The 16691-nt window shown below is 41.7% G+C and overlaps 2 protein-coding genes across 2 annotated transcripts; both read right to left on the reverse strand.

Moving 5' to 3' along the window:
- Positions 1-1386: 1386 nt before the first annotated feature.
- tmem165 (transmembrane protein 165) lies at positions 1387-10762 on the reverse strand. Its single transcript, XM_037675049.1, has 6 exons — positions 10450-10762; positions 8711-8936; positions 8453-8628; positions 6829-7011; positions 6642-6747; positions 1387-2042 (listed from the first exon to the last, which is right to left on the reverse strand). The coding sequence occupies exons 1-6, from the start codon at positions 10588-10590 to the stop codon at positions 1951-1953; spliced, it is 924 nt and encodes a 307-aa protein (XP_037530977.1). The 5' UTR covers positions 10591-10762; the 3' UTR covers positions 1387-1950.
- Positions 10763-13375: 2613 nt separating this feature from the next.
- Positions 13376-16382, reverse strand: srd5a3 (steroid 5 alpha-reductase 3). Its single transcript, XM_037674387.1, has 5 exons — positions 16159-16382; positions 15869-16020; positions 15601-15798; positions 15376-15501; positions 13376-13635 (listed from the first exon to the last, which is right to left on the reverse strand). Exons 1-5 carry the CDS (start codon positions 16380-16382, stop codon positions 13376-13378), a joined length of 960 nt encoding a protein of 319 aa, XP_037530315.1.
- Between the last annotated feature and the right edge of the window lie 309 nt (positions 16383-16691).

Consider the following 16691-nt stretch of genomic DNA (forward strand, 5'->3'; position numbering starts at 1 on the left):
TGTTGCTGCTGATCTGTTTCATGTTGCTGCTGATCTGTTTCATGTTGATGTGTTCATGCGTGCTCATCTGCTCACAGACTCATGTTTGTGCTGCTGTTTGACGTAATATCCTGATGCATGCTCAATAATCCAGGTGTTTGACGTGATGTTTTATGTTATGAGTGCTTAGTGTATATTTAGTTGATGTTTTTCTTAGTTCATATCTTAGATGTTATTACTGTTTTTCTTATACATTTTATTGTTGGATGTAACTGGGACCCTGTGTACATAATTTCGCTCCACCACATGTACCACATGAGGTGCGAATGACAAATAAAGAACCTTGAATCTTTGAATTACTCAAACCAAGTTGACTCCATAAATTAATTGTATTATTTTATAACCATAATTTCACGTTTTGGTTCTGCTGCAAACAAGTTAAACATTTTGAGGCTTGTCAAAATCCTCTACCGTCCCCTGCTGTTAGGTTAATCATCTGCAGAATGGAGAAGAATCTGTTAGTTTTTACAGCGCTCAGGCTCAATCATTTTAAGATCGACTTTATGTTGGACGTGCCATTCTTTAGAAGAAAAAACACTTTTTGTGCAAATGCACCAATTTCAACGTTAACTTTAAATAAAATAACTGAACAACAAAAGTGAATGTTTCTGGTGTTGAATATTCTGCAGATATTAATTCATTTCACGTAATAGCTGACTGTAACATTCTAAGATGTTACATTTAGCCATTCAGGTAAAAAAAGAAATACAGCAAGTTCTGGTAAACAAAAAACATTTTTATTTATCATTTAAAGGTTTTGTAGACATTTTAACCAAACAGGACGAGCAGGAGTATTTTACAGAGCCTGTCAAATATTGACAACACTGCTTTCATTCAGCTGAACTGCACAAATCTACTTTTCACTTACACCACCTGTACTTTACAGTAGTCCACACAATGGAAATAAAGACTGAATAAAACTACAGTGACCTTCTGTTGTGGGAGCTACAGCGCAGGTAGCAGTGAGACACGTCTATTCCATATTTTTATTACACACTGACTTTATGAGACGGCAGGAGTCATACATGACGACATCTGAATCGCACGGAGTCTCAACCTGAAGAGGTGAGGTCTGTCTTCAACCTGAACAACAAAATGTGTGGAGAGAACCCTAAAGCAGCATCTTTAAGAACTCCAAAAAGTGTATTCAGAGGCCTCTGTGCCCATTCAAACACATCCCGTCATGGAAACAGGAATAGTAGTTCGTCTCTGACAAAGACGACTCCTATGTAAAACGATAAGAAGAAATGTTGACATTTTGCTGCCATTTTTATAAACCAAGTTTAAAAATAAATCCTTAAAGGTGGAAATGACGGAGCAATCCACCTGTGACAGCAGCTCGGTGTCCAGTCTATTCAATAATCCAGGAGTCACGTTACAAATAAAACGTTCATTTGACTTTAACAGGGAGGAAAATGGTGCTTTTCCATTATTGCTCTGCTTCTTTACCCAAATGAAAGTCCAACACACAATTCAGCAAGAGACAGAAGTTGTGTGTGTGAAAATATTGAGAGTATGTTTGTAGAGTGAGTAAGGTGGCATCACATACCCCAAGTGTCTTTCAGAGGTGGTGAGGAAAGCACAGCGTGAAGTTCAGCTTTAGAGCCACTGGATCGTTAGATCAACAAGTCCAATGTTTGATTTCCACACACCTCGTGATGACTGTCCAGCTTCCTTTCCACTTAGTCCACAACCCCTCACAGGCTTCAATATGAGCAACACGCTTGGATTCTTGGGAAATGTATTGAATTCTAAGCTGATGTAAAGACACAGAGTGAAAGAAGGTTTGTCCAAAAGAGGCGACTCCACATCTGTTGAGCCCGTCACACTTTCTGTTGGACAAATGGAGTCAAAGCTACGGTCTCTTTACACCAACTCAGACAAACACCTTTATTACTTGAAAGAGTCAGTCTATGTTCCCCCATTTAAAAACCCAGTTTCTGGTTTGATGAACAGGGCAGACAAGGCGAATGCCAGAAAGACGATCCCTCCGATGATTGTAACTGTGGAAAGAAAAGCAAACATTTCATTTCAGATCAACAGCATCTCTGTAGCTTCATACGAAATCAGACACAATAAACCAGTTACGGTATTGGTTTTAATTTTAGGCTCATGCACTTAGTCTCTGACAGATTTCATTTCCATTCACCCTCTCTTTCTACAGGTTAGTCTCCGTGAGTCACGAGGACTCATTTACGCAGATAAAATACACGACTGTAGAATCCAAGTTCAGTCCTGGACGCTGGACCAGACTTTTGTAAGTAAATAAATATAATCCTAATGCTTCTATTAAAATATAATCCTAATGCTTCTATTAAAATAAAATCCTAATGCTTCTATTAAAATAAAATCCTAATGCTTCTATTAAAATACAAAGCAGCAAACTGGGGCATGGACACACTGCTCATTTCACCTTTACTGCACATTTTAAACATATGTTTATTTGTTATGTTTGATTCTCCATCCATCCATTTTCTTTACCCGTTTATTCCATTTTGGGTCACGGGGGTCGCTGGTGCCCATGTCCAGCAATCACTGTGCGAGGGGCGGGGTACACCCTGGACGGGTCGCAAGTCCATCACAGGGACACAGAGACAAACAAGACAAACAACCATTCACTCTCTCACTCACACCTAGGGACAATTTAGAGTTACCAATCAGCCTAACATGCATGTTTTTGGTCTGTGGGAGGAAACTGGAGCACCCGGAGAAAACCCACGCATGCACGGAGAGAACATGCAAACTCCACCCAGAAGGCCCCTGGACCGGGGTTTGAACCAGGGACCTGCTCGCTGAGAGGCAGCAGCTCTACCAGTTGTGCCACCGTGCTGCCCTACGTTTTATTCTCATTTGTGCCAAAATGTCTCCACAAATAATTTGGTGCATGATTGTTTCAAGGGAGTGGTGGTGCAGAGGTTAGAGAGGGTGGGCCTGTGAACGGAAGGTCGCCAGATCAACTCCCCAGACTGACAACATCAAAAGAAGGGTGGAAAATGTGAAACACCCACACCTGCCTCCACCCTCATTTGCCCCACTCTGAACCCTTGAGCAAGGCACTGAACCCCCACCATCTGTTCCCAAACAGGTCTCTCTTGAAAAGGAGTTCTCGTGACTCAACGAGACTTCCTGTTAAAATAAAGTTTCCACTCAATTAGATTCCTTCTGCATCTCGGGGCCACACATGGTTTCATGGTGGGTGGCAGCGCTGCAGAGGAGCTCAGAGCTGATCATTAAATCATACAGCATCATCTTTCCTTTCAGCTTCTGCTCAGCGTGCACAACTTTTCTGTTGCGCAGGAGAATCTGAAGGCACTCGTGTCTGGGCCCTCGCAGCTCGTGGATCAGATCCTGTCCTCCACTGACATGATCACTGAGCTGCACATGTGAAATGTGACCATTCCATTTTTCTACATGTGACTGTGGCAGATTGATGTGAAATTTAAAAGAAAACAAACATTTAAACTTCAACTCGTGCGAAGGAAAATGGAAAAGGAGAAACAGATTCAGCAAGAAACGCTCCTGAAGGACAGAAGTGACAGAAAGAGAGCTGCCATAACTCCTCAGGAACAGATGAAACAGAAGACAAACATGTCCTCCGTCTCTGAGGGACGTGACTGTTGCTCTCCGTCAGTGTTACAGGACGATCTGTGCATGCAGCCACGCACCAAAATCACACAACAGTTTCTCAAGTTGTTCTGCTCACCACGTGCACAGAAGGACACTTTCCCCTCTTTGCTCCACAATGGGGGACAACAAGTGTTTTGTTGATGGTTGTTTGCTACTCTTATCTGGACCCCAAGATATTTGAAAAGTACAATATTTCAGTGCTTCTCAATTTACTTATAAAAACTGAGCAAGCTTTATTTAGTCCAGACTTCCCATGAAAATTAACCAGCTCTGAAGACGAGAAAGATTAGTTTGAAATTTCTGTCATTTTGATTTTGATGTGGGGAAAAGCAGCAGAGAACGAAACTTTCCTTGAGGAGTCTGCAACCAAGAAAACACGTGGCCCTCGCTTTGTAACTTAGACTGACACTCGTTCTCAGACTGAACGATCCTTTGATGAAGGACGAAGCGTCTCAGCAAAAACAGAAACCGTCCAGATGACCTGACTGAACTTTTGTCAGTTCAGCAACTATGGCAACAAGTCCCGACGAGAGGACATGGAAGCACTACGAGCAGTCGATGCTTCAGTAATGCCATACGACTTCTCACATCGTCTCATAAAACACAGCACTTGTAACACGCAACCTGACGTTCTGTTCTGTGACGTTCAAACATTTCATCGTTTATCCAAAAGTCTTCATCAGTCTGAGGAGCTGCAACACTTACTTTTATAAATAAACAGTTCCCACACACTCAACTGCTCAACAACACTTTTCTGCCATTTTTCCAAGCAAGAGCTAGAAGACGATAGTGGCAGCGTTCAGACAGACCAAAGCAAAGTAACCTGATACTCTTGACCCATGTGCAAGATATATGCAGAAAACTGCTGCAGTCGGAATCGACCCGTATGAGGTGAAAGACATCGTGGCGGACGTCACGGACAAGTTGCCACCGATCTTTTAGTTAATTATTCAGTGAACACGAGGAGTGCCTGCACAATGGTAATGTCTGGGTGCTGCACCGTTCTTGACCCGGTTTGTCTTGAGAGAGAGATTTTTAAGCCTCAGTCAGATTTAACTGGTTAAATAAAGACTGGAACAAATATCAACATGCAACCTCCTAACAAAAAGAGCCCAGGCTCAAACACGGGACTAGAACCAGCACATTGTTGCTGTGAGTGTTACCGTGTGGGGGTTTAGCACATAGCTTAGCATAGCTAAGCTAACTACAGTAGAGATGTGCTAAATCATGAACAGAGCAGTTCCAGCACACAAACATACTCTGACATTGTTTGTCAAAATGACTAATATATATATTTTTTGTTGACCAAAATAAAAGTGACTGGAGAAAATGCTGGATGTTTGTGAAGGTGGATCCTTGTGGTTGATGTTTCCAAGCCACACTCGATGTTCTGAACTCAGCTCCTCCGTTTGAGAGCATTCACATTTCCTGATTGAGATTAAATGAGAACTGCACTTTGTCGAACCGTCTGCCCAGCTGGAACATCCTCAGATCCAACACGAACCACTGCACTGTCCTTAAAGAAGAAAATACTGTACCAACACTCAGCCGTGTGCAGACGCTGCGTGCCTACACAGATGGTGGTTAGCAACACAGCGACCAGAAGTTGTGTCATGACAACTATGTACGGCACCTTCTCGTAGTGGATCAACCAGTTTGTTGGTGACAACAATGTCAGGGAACTAAAGATCCATTGTTGGGCTGATGGGCCTTCTTTTACATGTGAACAGGTAGTTCTGGTTGTCAGCAACAAACTGGATGATCCACGATGAGAAGGTGCTGTTCATAAAACTTGAGACTGTTCCAGCTCCTCAGACTGAAAGATTTTTGGATAAAAGTCAAAATGATTCAACAAATGGTTCAGAGAGGGAGCGGGGCGGGGTCCACCGGCAGTAGACCAACCAGTGAACCGAGTCCACAATGCTGCAGAACCTGCACCGCTCCATCCGGTGATCTCACGCTACATTCTTTACCAACTCGTGAAACACAGACCGTGTTTATGTACAGTATATTATACATGAACTCCTTCACTGGAGGCAGCACCTCACTCCCAACCCAGAGGCCAATCCACCTTTTTCTGAAGACAACTTGGAGGTGCTGATTCTCAACATAGACTACAATGATTTACATGCCTTCATCACATCTTTTATCTTTAGCTCTATAAATCGCACAGTCCTACTGCAAACTCTTAAAGCACCAGGTAATCCATCAACTTGAGATCAAGTTGACATGAATCAAAGTGTTACAATCACCGAGTCACCAGGAAACAGTGTTTGCACCACAACAACTCAGCACACTGAAGTGTTTTAGGAACTCAGGTCACTATTCTTTAATTATTAACTGCTCAAAGTTCCTGTGACGTGGACACAAAACAGAAGAGGAACCTCTTGTAGTTAATGAAAAGCCTTCTTGAGATTATATTGGGAGCATGGGATGATATTTGTATCACAGTTCATAGTATTTATTAACCTTCAACCAGGCAAATGCCACTGAGATCACAGATCTACTTCAAAGTGCGGCCTGAAGGCAGTCTAACGTGCATGTTTTTGATCTGTGGGAGGAAACTGGGGTACCTGAAGAAAACCCACACATGCACGGAGAGAACATGCAAACTCCACCCAGAAAGACCACAGGTCCGACCGGGGATTGAACCCAGGACCTTCTTGCTGTGAGGCAACAGTGCTAACCACTGAGCCATCGTGCTGCCTCGTTCACAGTGATTAACCTCTTCACTTAATCATGGTTTGCTTTAATCTAAAACCGGGTCCTTCTGAAGTGAGTCTGCACACCACACGAGCAGGATTAAAAAACAAAGATAGGAAACGTAAGTCCTAATCAGAGGTATTTTTAGCACGACTTCATATTTGTGTTTCTCGTCAGCACACATATCCAGGTGTGATCATTTTGTAATGTTGGTGCTTCCCTTACCACACCTCCCATTAGTGACAACCAGTTGAAGGTAATAAACATCTCACCTGTTCTCACAGATATTTTCTGAGCAATCATCCTTCCTCCTACAACAGCCAGTCCTGTACACAAACAGTGTCCCAACGTGCCACCCACTGCCACTCCGAAGGGATCCTAGGAGGAAAACAACAACAGCATGGAGCAGCAGAACGACGCTCTGAATCTTGTTCGTGCATCAACTACACTGCAACAAACCTCCCGGGCAGCGAGAATAATGGTGGTCAGCTGTGAGCGATCCCCCCATTCTGCCAAAAAGGTGAGGGAGAAGGCTTGGATGAAGATGGGTGAAATCAAGCTGCGCCACTTGGGCTGGGGAAGACTAGTTCCTGTTCCAGCTTCCACATCTGGAGCACCATTAACCAGCTTGGACCGCTGCAACTGCACAGACAAACAGAACAGTTCGTATATAAAGTGAACTCACCCGTACCTCAAGCTTCTCAGTTTCTCTTCAATCCTGGATGAATTTTAGCTGCAGATATTAGAAGTGTGTAAACTTAAAACTACATTTAAATTTAAACTCTAAAGCAAAATGCCATAAAAATAAAAAATTCAGCAGTCCGTCTTTCTTTTTTTGGCATCATCGTGTTCTGAACGGCTCAGACTCATCAGCAGCACAAGTGCCGTGACACGTTTCTGTGCAGAGACGCTCTCTCTGTGTCTTCACCGTCACTTTGAGGCGTCTGGAGGTTTGGCTGCAACATGCAGCAACAACAAAATGTCTGATCTGTTTGGGGAAACAAACACTTTTACCTAATCCCACCTATTATTTGTGCTCTGTGACAGGATTACAGACACCTGGAGTTGAGCTAAACTCCTTGTGAATTGTGATCACATACATTAATGAGACTAAACTATTATTTGTGTGTAAAAAGTTCCCATGACTGAAACAGGGTTTTCGTGGTGACTGGTGCATTTCCCAGCACGTTTGTTTGGATCGCTCGACACGTTTAGTGTTGCTGCAGAGCTGAAGTGCTGTGAAACAACGTGGGCTGACATTTACAATTTACTGCTTTCATTTCTTTACGTTTCCCGCTTCACTCTTCAGGTAGTTTCTCACTGGACAGCGACTGCTGGATTCTAGTTAACACAAAATGGGAACATTTTCTATTGTGGTCTCACTGAATTTTGAGTGTTCACAACCAGTGAGGTTGTTTTGAGAGGCCACTTTTTGAAAACGATGCCACACCGTCTGCAAGGCATGAAAAACCTGGATTTTACAGGCTCATTATTTTGTTGCCCATCTTCACCCACACTGTATTCGACTCAGCGAAAATTTTAACATTTATGATTTAATCTAGTAAAAAACATTCTGAAATTGAGCCGTCTGTGATTCTAGAGCTGGATATTCAGGGCTGTAGCCCCAGAGGGTTTCTCCTGTGCAGCTGTAGCACTCTGAGGGGTTGGAGCCCCCCCCCCCCCCCCCCCCCCACTGACCAAATACATGAGGAGATTTTGTAAAACAAAAGGAATAATTTTTGGAGCACACTCAAAACTCAAGCCTCTACAGCTCAAGCTGAAACTGAGGACATTGCAAACATACTGAGACATTTTAGAGACTCCACTGAGAATCCTGTTTGCAAAGTAGTTGCAGCCAATTGAAATACTTTTACTAGTTGAGCCATGGAAAAGTCTCAAAGTTATGTTTACCGACAGTTACTGAACACGGCACAGGGAGCCAAGTTTGCATTTTGAAAAAGTCTAAAAAGCCAAAAGTCCTATCCAGATTGATTACAAAATATTTGACATGTAACAAGACATGTATGACATGTACCGGTCATGTTGAGATATTTTGAGGTTTCCAAATCATACCCCAACTTACTTCTTCATCTTTCTTCTTGATCTCTGCTTGCACCTCCTCGAGCTCTTCTTGGCCTTCATCTGGACTCATCTTCAGCCCCTCTCTCAACATGCGCAGACCAAAAATGGCAAACAGCGCAGTGGATACGTAGTAGGTGTAGATTCGAGGGATGATGGTGGTGGCGTAGCCAAACAGGACTGAAAGAAAGGAGAAACGGTTCATCGTTTACAGTAAGAGGCGACTCCACATTACAGCTGGATGTAGGGCATCAAAACAAACCTGAGAGACAGGTCATGATCCCCAAGGCCAGCATGGCCCCAAGAAGCACGGTGAGGCGGTTGTAACGCATGGCCATGATGGCTGCGATGAAAAACGTCTTGTCTCCCAACTCAGACACGATGATGACGGAGAAAGAGGCCACAAACGCGTGAATGAAGCCCAGGTTTGTTTTGCTGGAGCCATCTTGAGAAACTGCTGGGCCCACTGGGTGGAGAGTCGAAACTTTCTGAGGGAACCAGCACACAAGCCCATGACCTTTCTGAGCCGTGTCTGAATCAGCTTAACACCAACATTCATTTTTCATCACAAAGTATCGTGGGTGTCAAGATAACATACATAGATTTACGTCACTAGACTTTGACACAGTTAAGAAGTTAAAAATAGAGCTTCAGTAGTGATGGTGGTATGAAACAAAAGCTTCAAAACATGCTTCGATCCCTGCAGTAAAATTACATCGAACCACTGCTTCAGAGCCTGTTTCGGTGCGGAAAAAGTCACATGACACGTGACGTCCAAAACACAAACTGCTTCGTTGTCTGAATGAATCTCTGGACTGGTTCACGATCCAATCAGCTGACTCCCTGCACCGCCTCGTCTCGATTCTGACAGGTGACAGGTGGAGACAGTTTTGAATTGAGAGCTCAACACGATGAAACATTTTAGAGCTGTTTCAATGTGTTGGAGAGCAGGTGTGTTTCTGCTGTTAGTTGAAACTGAGTAATTATAGAGCTATGCAGGAAAACAGATCGTTCTAACGTGTGGGAACACTTCATTCTGCTCATCATGAGGTGGTTTTGGTATTTAAATGTCAAAAAAGTTATAGTAATGTTCAGCAGTGAAGATATTCTAGCAGTTTTTTGTTACTTTTCTTTTTTTTAGCCATCCTATTTGTTTTTTTTGTAATTAAAAAAAATCTGTAGGCCTTTTTATAACTGTCTCTTGTTGTCATCGTTCTTTGTTGAAATCAGGTCTCTCTTGTAAATGAGTCCTCGAGGCTCAATGGGATTAACCTGTCTCAATAAAGGTTGAATAAAAAAACATTATCTAACCCATTTAACCCACGTATTTAATATAATTACAGTAAAATGATGTATGTGATTAATAATCATATATCAGTACGGGCTCAAATGATTAATTTTTTTATTTTCATTAGTGTATTTGTGCAGGTGCAGTGTTGGTGTGTTCACCTGAAGCATCATGATATGATCATCAGACACTCCAGCTCCACACATGGAGATGATGGAGACGTCATTTCATTATTTTATGAATTATTAAGACTCTGCCACAGTTACACAAGCACAATACCTTTGAAACACTCATTAAATCTCTTCAATGCACATTTATGAATTTTATTCAAACACATGTAAGCATGAATACATTTTCAAAGCAGACAACAGAAACTTGATGAATTTAAACAATCTGTGTTTACCACAGTAAAGTAGTTTCTTTAACACTAGTCACTGAAGCTCTTGGTGTGTGACACTAAAAGCCTAGTTTAACAGCAGCAATGCAAAATGCCACAAGAGGTCAGTGTAACCGAAGCTTCAACAAATGAACCCACTTTTGAAACAATTGGCCCAGCTGGTTCGGTGCTTCATAAAAGCTTCATTTGCTCGTCACTGCTTCAGGACTGTTGTTTCTCGGTTAGCATAGTTAGCTTGCAGGGACCGACGACGGTCAGACCATTTCTAACTGTACACAACAAACCATGTCAGCGGGGATGATTAAACAGCTTTTACCTCTTGTGGGGGTTGCTCTTGCACCGACCTGTGCTCCTCTTGAACAGCAGCAGACACTCCGACCCACATCAACCCAACGGCGGCGAGCAGGAGCGCGGCTCCGTGAAACCGTCCGCCTTCACTTCCCACCAAGACGAGCATTTTTGCGACCCAACACAATTATTTTCTTCCCCGTCTGTCACTTCATCTCACCAAAAACAAAACTGAACAACTTCATATCGAAACATACAGTTTGACGGACTTCTTGATGACACACGTCACAGAACAAACCGCCGGGGCCAACTCAACAAGGAAGCTACCGTGACTTCCGCTCTGTGACAAACCAGACACGTGATTGGACAGTTAAAGTGTGACGTCTAAGTAAACTGCTCAGTGATTGGACACTTAAATCAATTTTTTTCCAAGTATTGTAAAACGAGCTAGAAACATAAAAAATATTATATAAAGAGGCAGAATCATAATATATTTAAATATCATTGTAGGTAGTGTGTCTTTAGAAGTATGTACATTATTAAAAAGTAGATTTTTAATAGTTAATTCTATTTTTTCCTTTATTTAACCAGGCAGTCTCATTGAGCCGAGGACTCATTTTCAAGAGAGGCCTGTTTTAGGAGCAGATGTTGGTGGTTGAGGGCCTTGCTCAGGGGCCCGGTCAGGTGTGGGTGCTTCACCATTCCCACTCACATTTTGATGTTGTCGGTCTGGGGAGTCGAGCCGACAACCTTCTAACCACAGGCCCACCTTCTCTAGCCTCTGAGCCACTACTCCCTTCTGTTTCTTTACAGCTGATTATTTTAAAGTTTAGTCTTTTATTATTTAGAAGTATACATTGTATATTTAAAGTATTCATAAAAAGTATTATTCTTGCCAAATAAATTGTGGTCAGTATAAATTAGACTTCTTGACAAAATAAAAAATGTCTTTAACGTCAAAGTGAAATCAAATTTCTGTAGTTTGATCAAAATGTGTATAGTAAAATAAGCAACTGCGTCACTGTTCACATTCTGTAAAGTAATTCTCTTAGATCGACTTAGAAGAGTTTTGAAAAGTACAAGTCAGGAGATGGATACTTCTCCATGGCCCCAAACATCCCAGGAGTTCTGATAAATCCATCATCAAGGGATGAATTAGGGACGTGTAATTCATCAAACTGAGTGACTGTGGAAGAAGGAAAATAGTGAGAGACCCCCAAGACGCATGTGACCACCCTGAAGAAGTCCCAAGCCTTTGTAAACGAGATGTGACAGTGCATACAGATGTTTCCTGGGTTCCTCACAAGTCTAAGCTTTAAGAGTCAAAAAGAAAACCACTGTTGGAGAGAACTCAAAACAGTGGACTAGTTTTACCAAACTGCATGAACAAGACCTTACGGCCAAGTGCTCCTCGGTAGCTGGACACTGGAGATGTAATGAGCGTGTTACATTTATTATGAATACTTTTTAGGAGAACTTTACAACGAAATTCAAGTTATTTCTATAATACTAACAAAAAATGAAGTATAGGTACTTAATAGCTATAACTATATTAAAACTAGCCTAATTTTGAGTATTATGCAACATTGAATGAATTAATAATTTTCAGGTCTCTCTTGTAAATGAGTCCCCGAGGCTCAATGGGATTAACCTGTAAAAGTAAAGGTTGAATGAAAAAAACAAAAATCTCTGACCTGTCACAGCAGACACTACTGGTAATGTTGACCGATGCACTAAAATAAATATTCGGCAAGTCTAAAATAGAACAAATTATTTTGCTACGTCAGTCATGGTTTTTGAATCTGAACAAACTCACCAACACACACACACACATATATATATATATATATATATATATATATATATATATATATATGTGTGTGTGTTAGTCAACAGTGACAGATTTGAAGCGTTTCTGCATGTTTCTGTACAGTTAGGTCATTGGCAATGTGAACATCTGACACCAGTCTCTGAGGAAATCCAATACCCAGTTGCAGCGTGTTGTAGGAAGCTCAGTTTACAGATTAGTTTCAACTGAACCATGAAGAAAAATGATCAGCTCACGGCAGCAGGTTGTAATTTCAGGGTGTGTAAAGCCAAACAGGGATGAGATTACATGACGTCCTCAGACACCACGAATGCAACTTGGTTCAGTTCAGACTTGTTGGATTGAAGAACTATCTCAATAAAACAGTCAAATTGGAATTAGAAACGGTGAAAACTTCATACAACCTCATTATAACAATGTCAAAAATCATTGACCATTATTGTAAATATACAAATAGGTTTAACGAATGAACAAAACAGATCAACAGAAATGAATCCGTCCAGATCGAGGACCTGATTCAACCTTGTTACATGCACCTAGCTGGATTCTTGAGCAGCATCAGGAAACCTGCGTTAAAGCCTTTTTATGTGTTGGCAGATGTTGATTAACTGCGGCAATTTAGTTGACCCCCAAAGCTAATTAGTTGCATTTACACTAAATGTCACACAAATTGCGCATTTACACTAAATGATTGCTCACACATGCGCGTGCACATGCAGGAAAAAAACGTTATCATCTGCCTTTGCCTTTCAGCAGAGGTGAGAACATGGAATATGTGAAAAACATATATATGCTGATGCAGATTTAAGAAGGAATCAGTCATTCCAGTGATTACATACAAGACTGTTGCAATAGTGAACAAACACTGTCTTACCTTATAAGTACTGTGAAAATTAAAAAAATATTTAATGAAATGTGACATCCCTGCCTTCACATATGACCAATAACACATCTCACCAGGAGATAGTTGCTTTGAAACTTCTCACACTAAAACAATTCATTGTTGTCCTTTTAGCTATTGAAAGCACACTGCACGTGATCAAAATCATTTTATTAATCAATGCAGAAAAATACTTTTTCTAGGACTTTCAAAGCTCCTAATTTTCACAACAAAACAGTAAAATATTCAGAGCACAAAAGGTATAAATGCTTTTCTGTGCTTTGGGTATGAGTCGTACTTGCTAACATAAAGTTCATGACTGAGCTGCCCTGCCAGTGCCTGATTGAAAAGCACATAAAGGACCACAAGCCACCAGGTCAAAGAGTGGCCACCAACTATCAAGCTAAATGAGACGTAGATCAGCAACTCTGCAAAGTAATGTGGGCACGAAACCAGCTCGAAGCAGCCCCCACTGGGCATCCTATGAGCCAGCGTCTCCACTCGGCCTAAAAGACAAGAGACAAGGACAAAAGACAAAAACTGTAAATGAAGCTCCATTTCTCAACACGCTCGCTTCCACACATTGTTCAGAACAGCTGTTTGAGTCACTGATGTGTTCAGTTTGAATTTCAGGGGTTTTTTGTAACCCCAGCGGCAGCACGGTGGTGTAACCGGTAGAGCTGCTGCCTCTCTGCGAGCAGGTCCCCGGTTCAAATCCCAGTCGGGGGCCTTTCTGGGTGGAGTTTGCATGTTCTCTCCGTGCATGCGTGGGTTTTCTCCAGGTACTCCAGTTTCCTCCCACGACCAAAAACATGCATGTTAGACTGATGGTAACTCTAAACTGTCCCTAGGTGAGAGAGTGAATGGTTGTTTGTCTCGTTTGTCTCCATGTGTCCCTGTGATGGACTGGAGACCTGTCCCTGGTGTCCCCTGCCCGTCACACAGTGATTGCTGGACATGGGCACTGGCGACCCCCGTGACCCAAAACAGAAAAAGTGGGTAAAAGATGATGGATGGATGTAAACCCAGCCAGCTCTCTGAAAGGATGTTGAAGAAAGAGGACATGAGCACTTATTTACTCATGTTGACAGAAGCTGCTACTTTGTGGTCTTTTCTTCAGGTTTATTGTTTCTCACTGAAATATCCAGACCCACCATGTAGAAATAACACAAACTACGCAGACATGCTGTGCAAAAAGTGTCCAAAATGTACTTGGTGCATCATTTCCTCATGTGCAGCAGATGTTGGAAACATTGCAGAATACTTCAAGTTATTAGAACTAATCTCATTTGAACAATTCCCTGCAACAAAATATTTGTGAGAGCAGAGAAAATAAAGACCTGAATTAAAAGACAACACTCTGCTTGTTCATGACCTAACAAGACGTTTACGGACATTAGAATTTTGTGCACAATTAAAATAGCTTTAATTACCAATTACTGAGTAAAATGCATAAAAGGAATGACCCCCCACCACCACCAACAACAACAAATTGGATTTACAACCTAATGAAGTTTTGTTACACTGTGTGCTGGTGATGAAATTTCCAAGTTTTCATGTTGCCCCAACAAAATGGAGAAAAATCAGTTTTAGTACATTTTAGCCGGACTAGAGTTTTATAGAGATTTCTCCACATTTTTAAACGTTCTCTTTCAAAAATAAAATTCACAACTAGAAAGTTCCTGGTTCGTCTTTTTCATTTGTTCAGACGTTTAAGTTATGCTCCATCACAGAAGTATTGCTGCTAAAATATGTGTCTTTATTGAAAAGCTCAAAATATTTAATATCATTTTTTCTTCCAAGAAAGATCTGAATACAGATTTCTATAATATGGTTTTCCTCCATATGCTGGTCCACTTCAGATTCCTCAGAACAAAAAGAATTTAATGTTACCTTTGGACCAAGTCAGCATAAAGAATTTTTAATTTTATTTGCACCATTAAGTTTTAGGAGGTATTTATATATGTACTCATGGTACTAATGCAGCTGAAGCAATGTTTAAAACATCGTGGGTTCATTTCAACTTAAAAAAATAATCTAAACCCACAATATTTTGTTATGTGGAGTTTTTTTTGGTCCGGTTTTTATACTTTTTCTGATTGGTGTCGTACCGACTGCATGTTTCTGTCTCAGTGATATTTCAGTCTCTGCAAACTGAAGACAGATAAAAACCAGTGATATAGGATCAGTGTTGGAGCAAACCAAACATCAGCCAAAGCAGGAAACCTGCAGTGGTTCAGACACACCTGATTTTCCAGTTCGAAGCCTGGCCAGTAGGACGATGGACTGATGCTGCAGCACTGAAGCGCCAACAAAAAGTGCAACTCCAGCAACATGAAGCCAGTTCAGCTGAAAGAGGAAAGTGCCCGTACCTACAAAAAGCACAATCCTTTTATGCAACATAGTAGAACTAGAAAATTCATTCAACCTTTATTTATGCAGGTTAGTAAATAAAGGAATGAAAGGAGTACGGTTTGTCTGACCTTGAGCTGTGAAATCTGTGCAGAGCACGGTCAGTCCCAGCACAATATAATACCCGAGACCAAACGCATACTGCATGAAATGGATGACCCCATGAGAGAACACACTGACAAACGCACACTCCAGCAGCCTCCTGAGGGCGTGGACGCAGAGCAGCAGCTGCAGCACGACAGTGGACAGCTGTGGGACTGGAGAGAGCGTTCACATCAGCATGGAAACACAGAAAACACGTTTCAACAGCACGAGTCTGTCTCTGACCTTTGCTGCCTGCTCTGGGCCCACCTGTCAGCGTTTCTAAAGTCCAGGTCAGCCATGGAGGGTAGGGCTGCTGCTGGCAGGCGGCCTTCAAGTACAGCACCAGGAGAAAAGCACTCCAGCAAACAGACACAAGATAAAAGTGCCAAAACCACCTTTTGTGGAGAAAAGCACACACAGTTAGTGTTACAGCTAAATATGCCCGTTTTCAAAAACCTATATTCAATCAGAATTTTTAGTAAAACTTTAGAAATATCTGCAATGATTTTTGTTTAATTTTCAATCGCTGGCACCTTTTGGGGACGTCAAACACTCGCTGCCACTCCGTCCTGCTCACGCTTTGTTTGGTTTTTCCGAACCGAATAAGATCCTGAAATAACGGCCACAAAGTTGACGTCTCGCGTGATTCTGGCACGCGAGACAAGAATTTGTGCGCACAAAATGCCCCAAGGAAACATAAAACCAGAAAAGACCATAAACAATCTATCAAATTCAAGCCAACCGAGCTCCAAGTCATTTTAAACCTCTGCGGGCCGGAGTTTATTATTGTGCAATGCAGAAAAGATACCGCCGGAAACAAGGCTTCGAAAAGTAGTTCCGGCTGAAAACCTCCTTGTAACAGTGTTTTTATTTATCAAGCAGTGTTGTGAAATAATTTGACTAATGTGTACAACTTTTAACGGTACATTTATATGTGACTAAGCACATAAGGAAATTGTGCAACAGTTTAAATAAAGCAGGCAATTATCTTAAAATGTTCCTGGTTTAAAGTCCTCGTTGATAAGCTCAGCGAATTTATTTCTGTTTTCCTTTACAGAACAAAGAT

This window comes from Nematolebias whitei, chromosome 3 (assembly GCF_014905685.2).
Source record: "Nematolebias whitei isolate Nwh7 chromosome 3, NemWhi1, whole genome shotgun sequence".
Taxonomy (NCBI): Eukaryota; Metazoa; Chordata; class Actinopteri; order Cyprinodontiformes; family Rivulidae; genus Nematolebias; species Nematolebias whitei.

Bases quoted from the DNA above. Each gene is read 5' to 3' on its own strand.
- tmem165 (XM_037675049.1), bottom strand. From the start codon at position 10,590: ATGCTCGTCTTGGTGGGAAGTGAAGGCGGACGGTTTCACGGAGCCGCG. The intron at 8,937-10,449 runs GTAAAAGCTGTT...TGGTTCCCTCAG, and splicing joins AAGAGCAACCCCCACAAGAG to AAAGTTTCGACTCTCCACCC. The intron at 8,629-8,710 runs GTTTGTTTTGAT...CCTTTCTTTCAG, and splicing joins GATCATGACCTGTCTCTCAG to TCCTGTTTGGCTACGCCACC.
- srd5a3 (XM_037674387.1), bottom strand. From the start codon at position 16,382: ATGACTTGGAGCTCGGTTGGCTTGAATTTGATAGATTGTTTATGGTCT. The intron at 15,799-15,868 runs GTCAGAGACAGA...CGCTCTCTCCAG, and splicing joins GCCCAGAGCAGGCAGCAAAG to TCCCACAGCTGTCCACTGTC. The intron at 15,502-15,600 runs GTACTCCTTTCA...TGCTTTTTGTAG, and splicing joins AGCTCAAGGTCAGACAAACC to GTACGGGCACTTTCCTCTTT.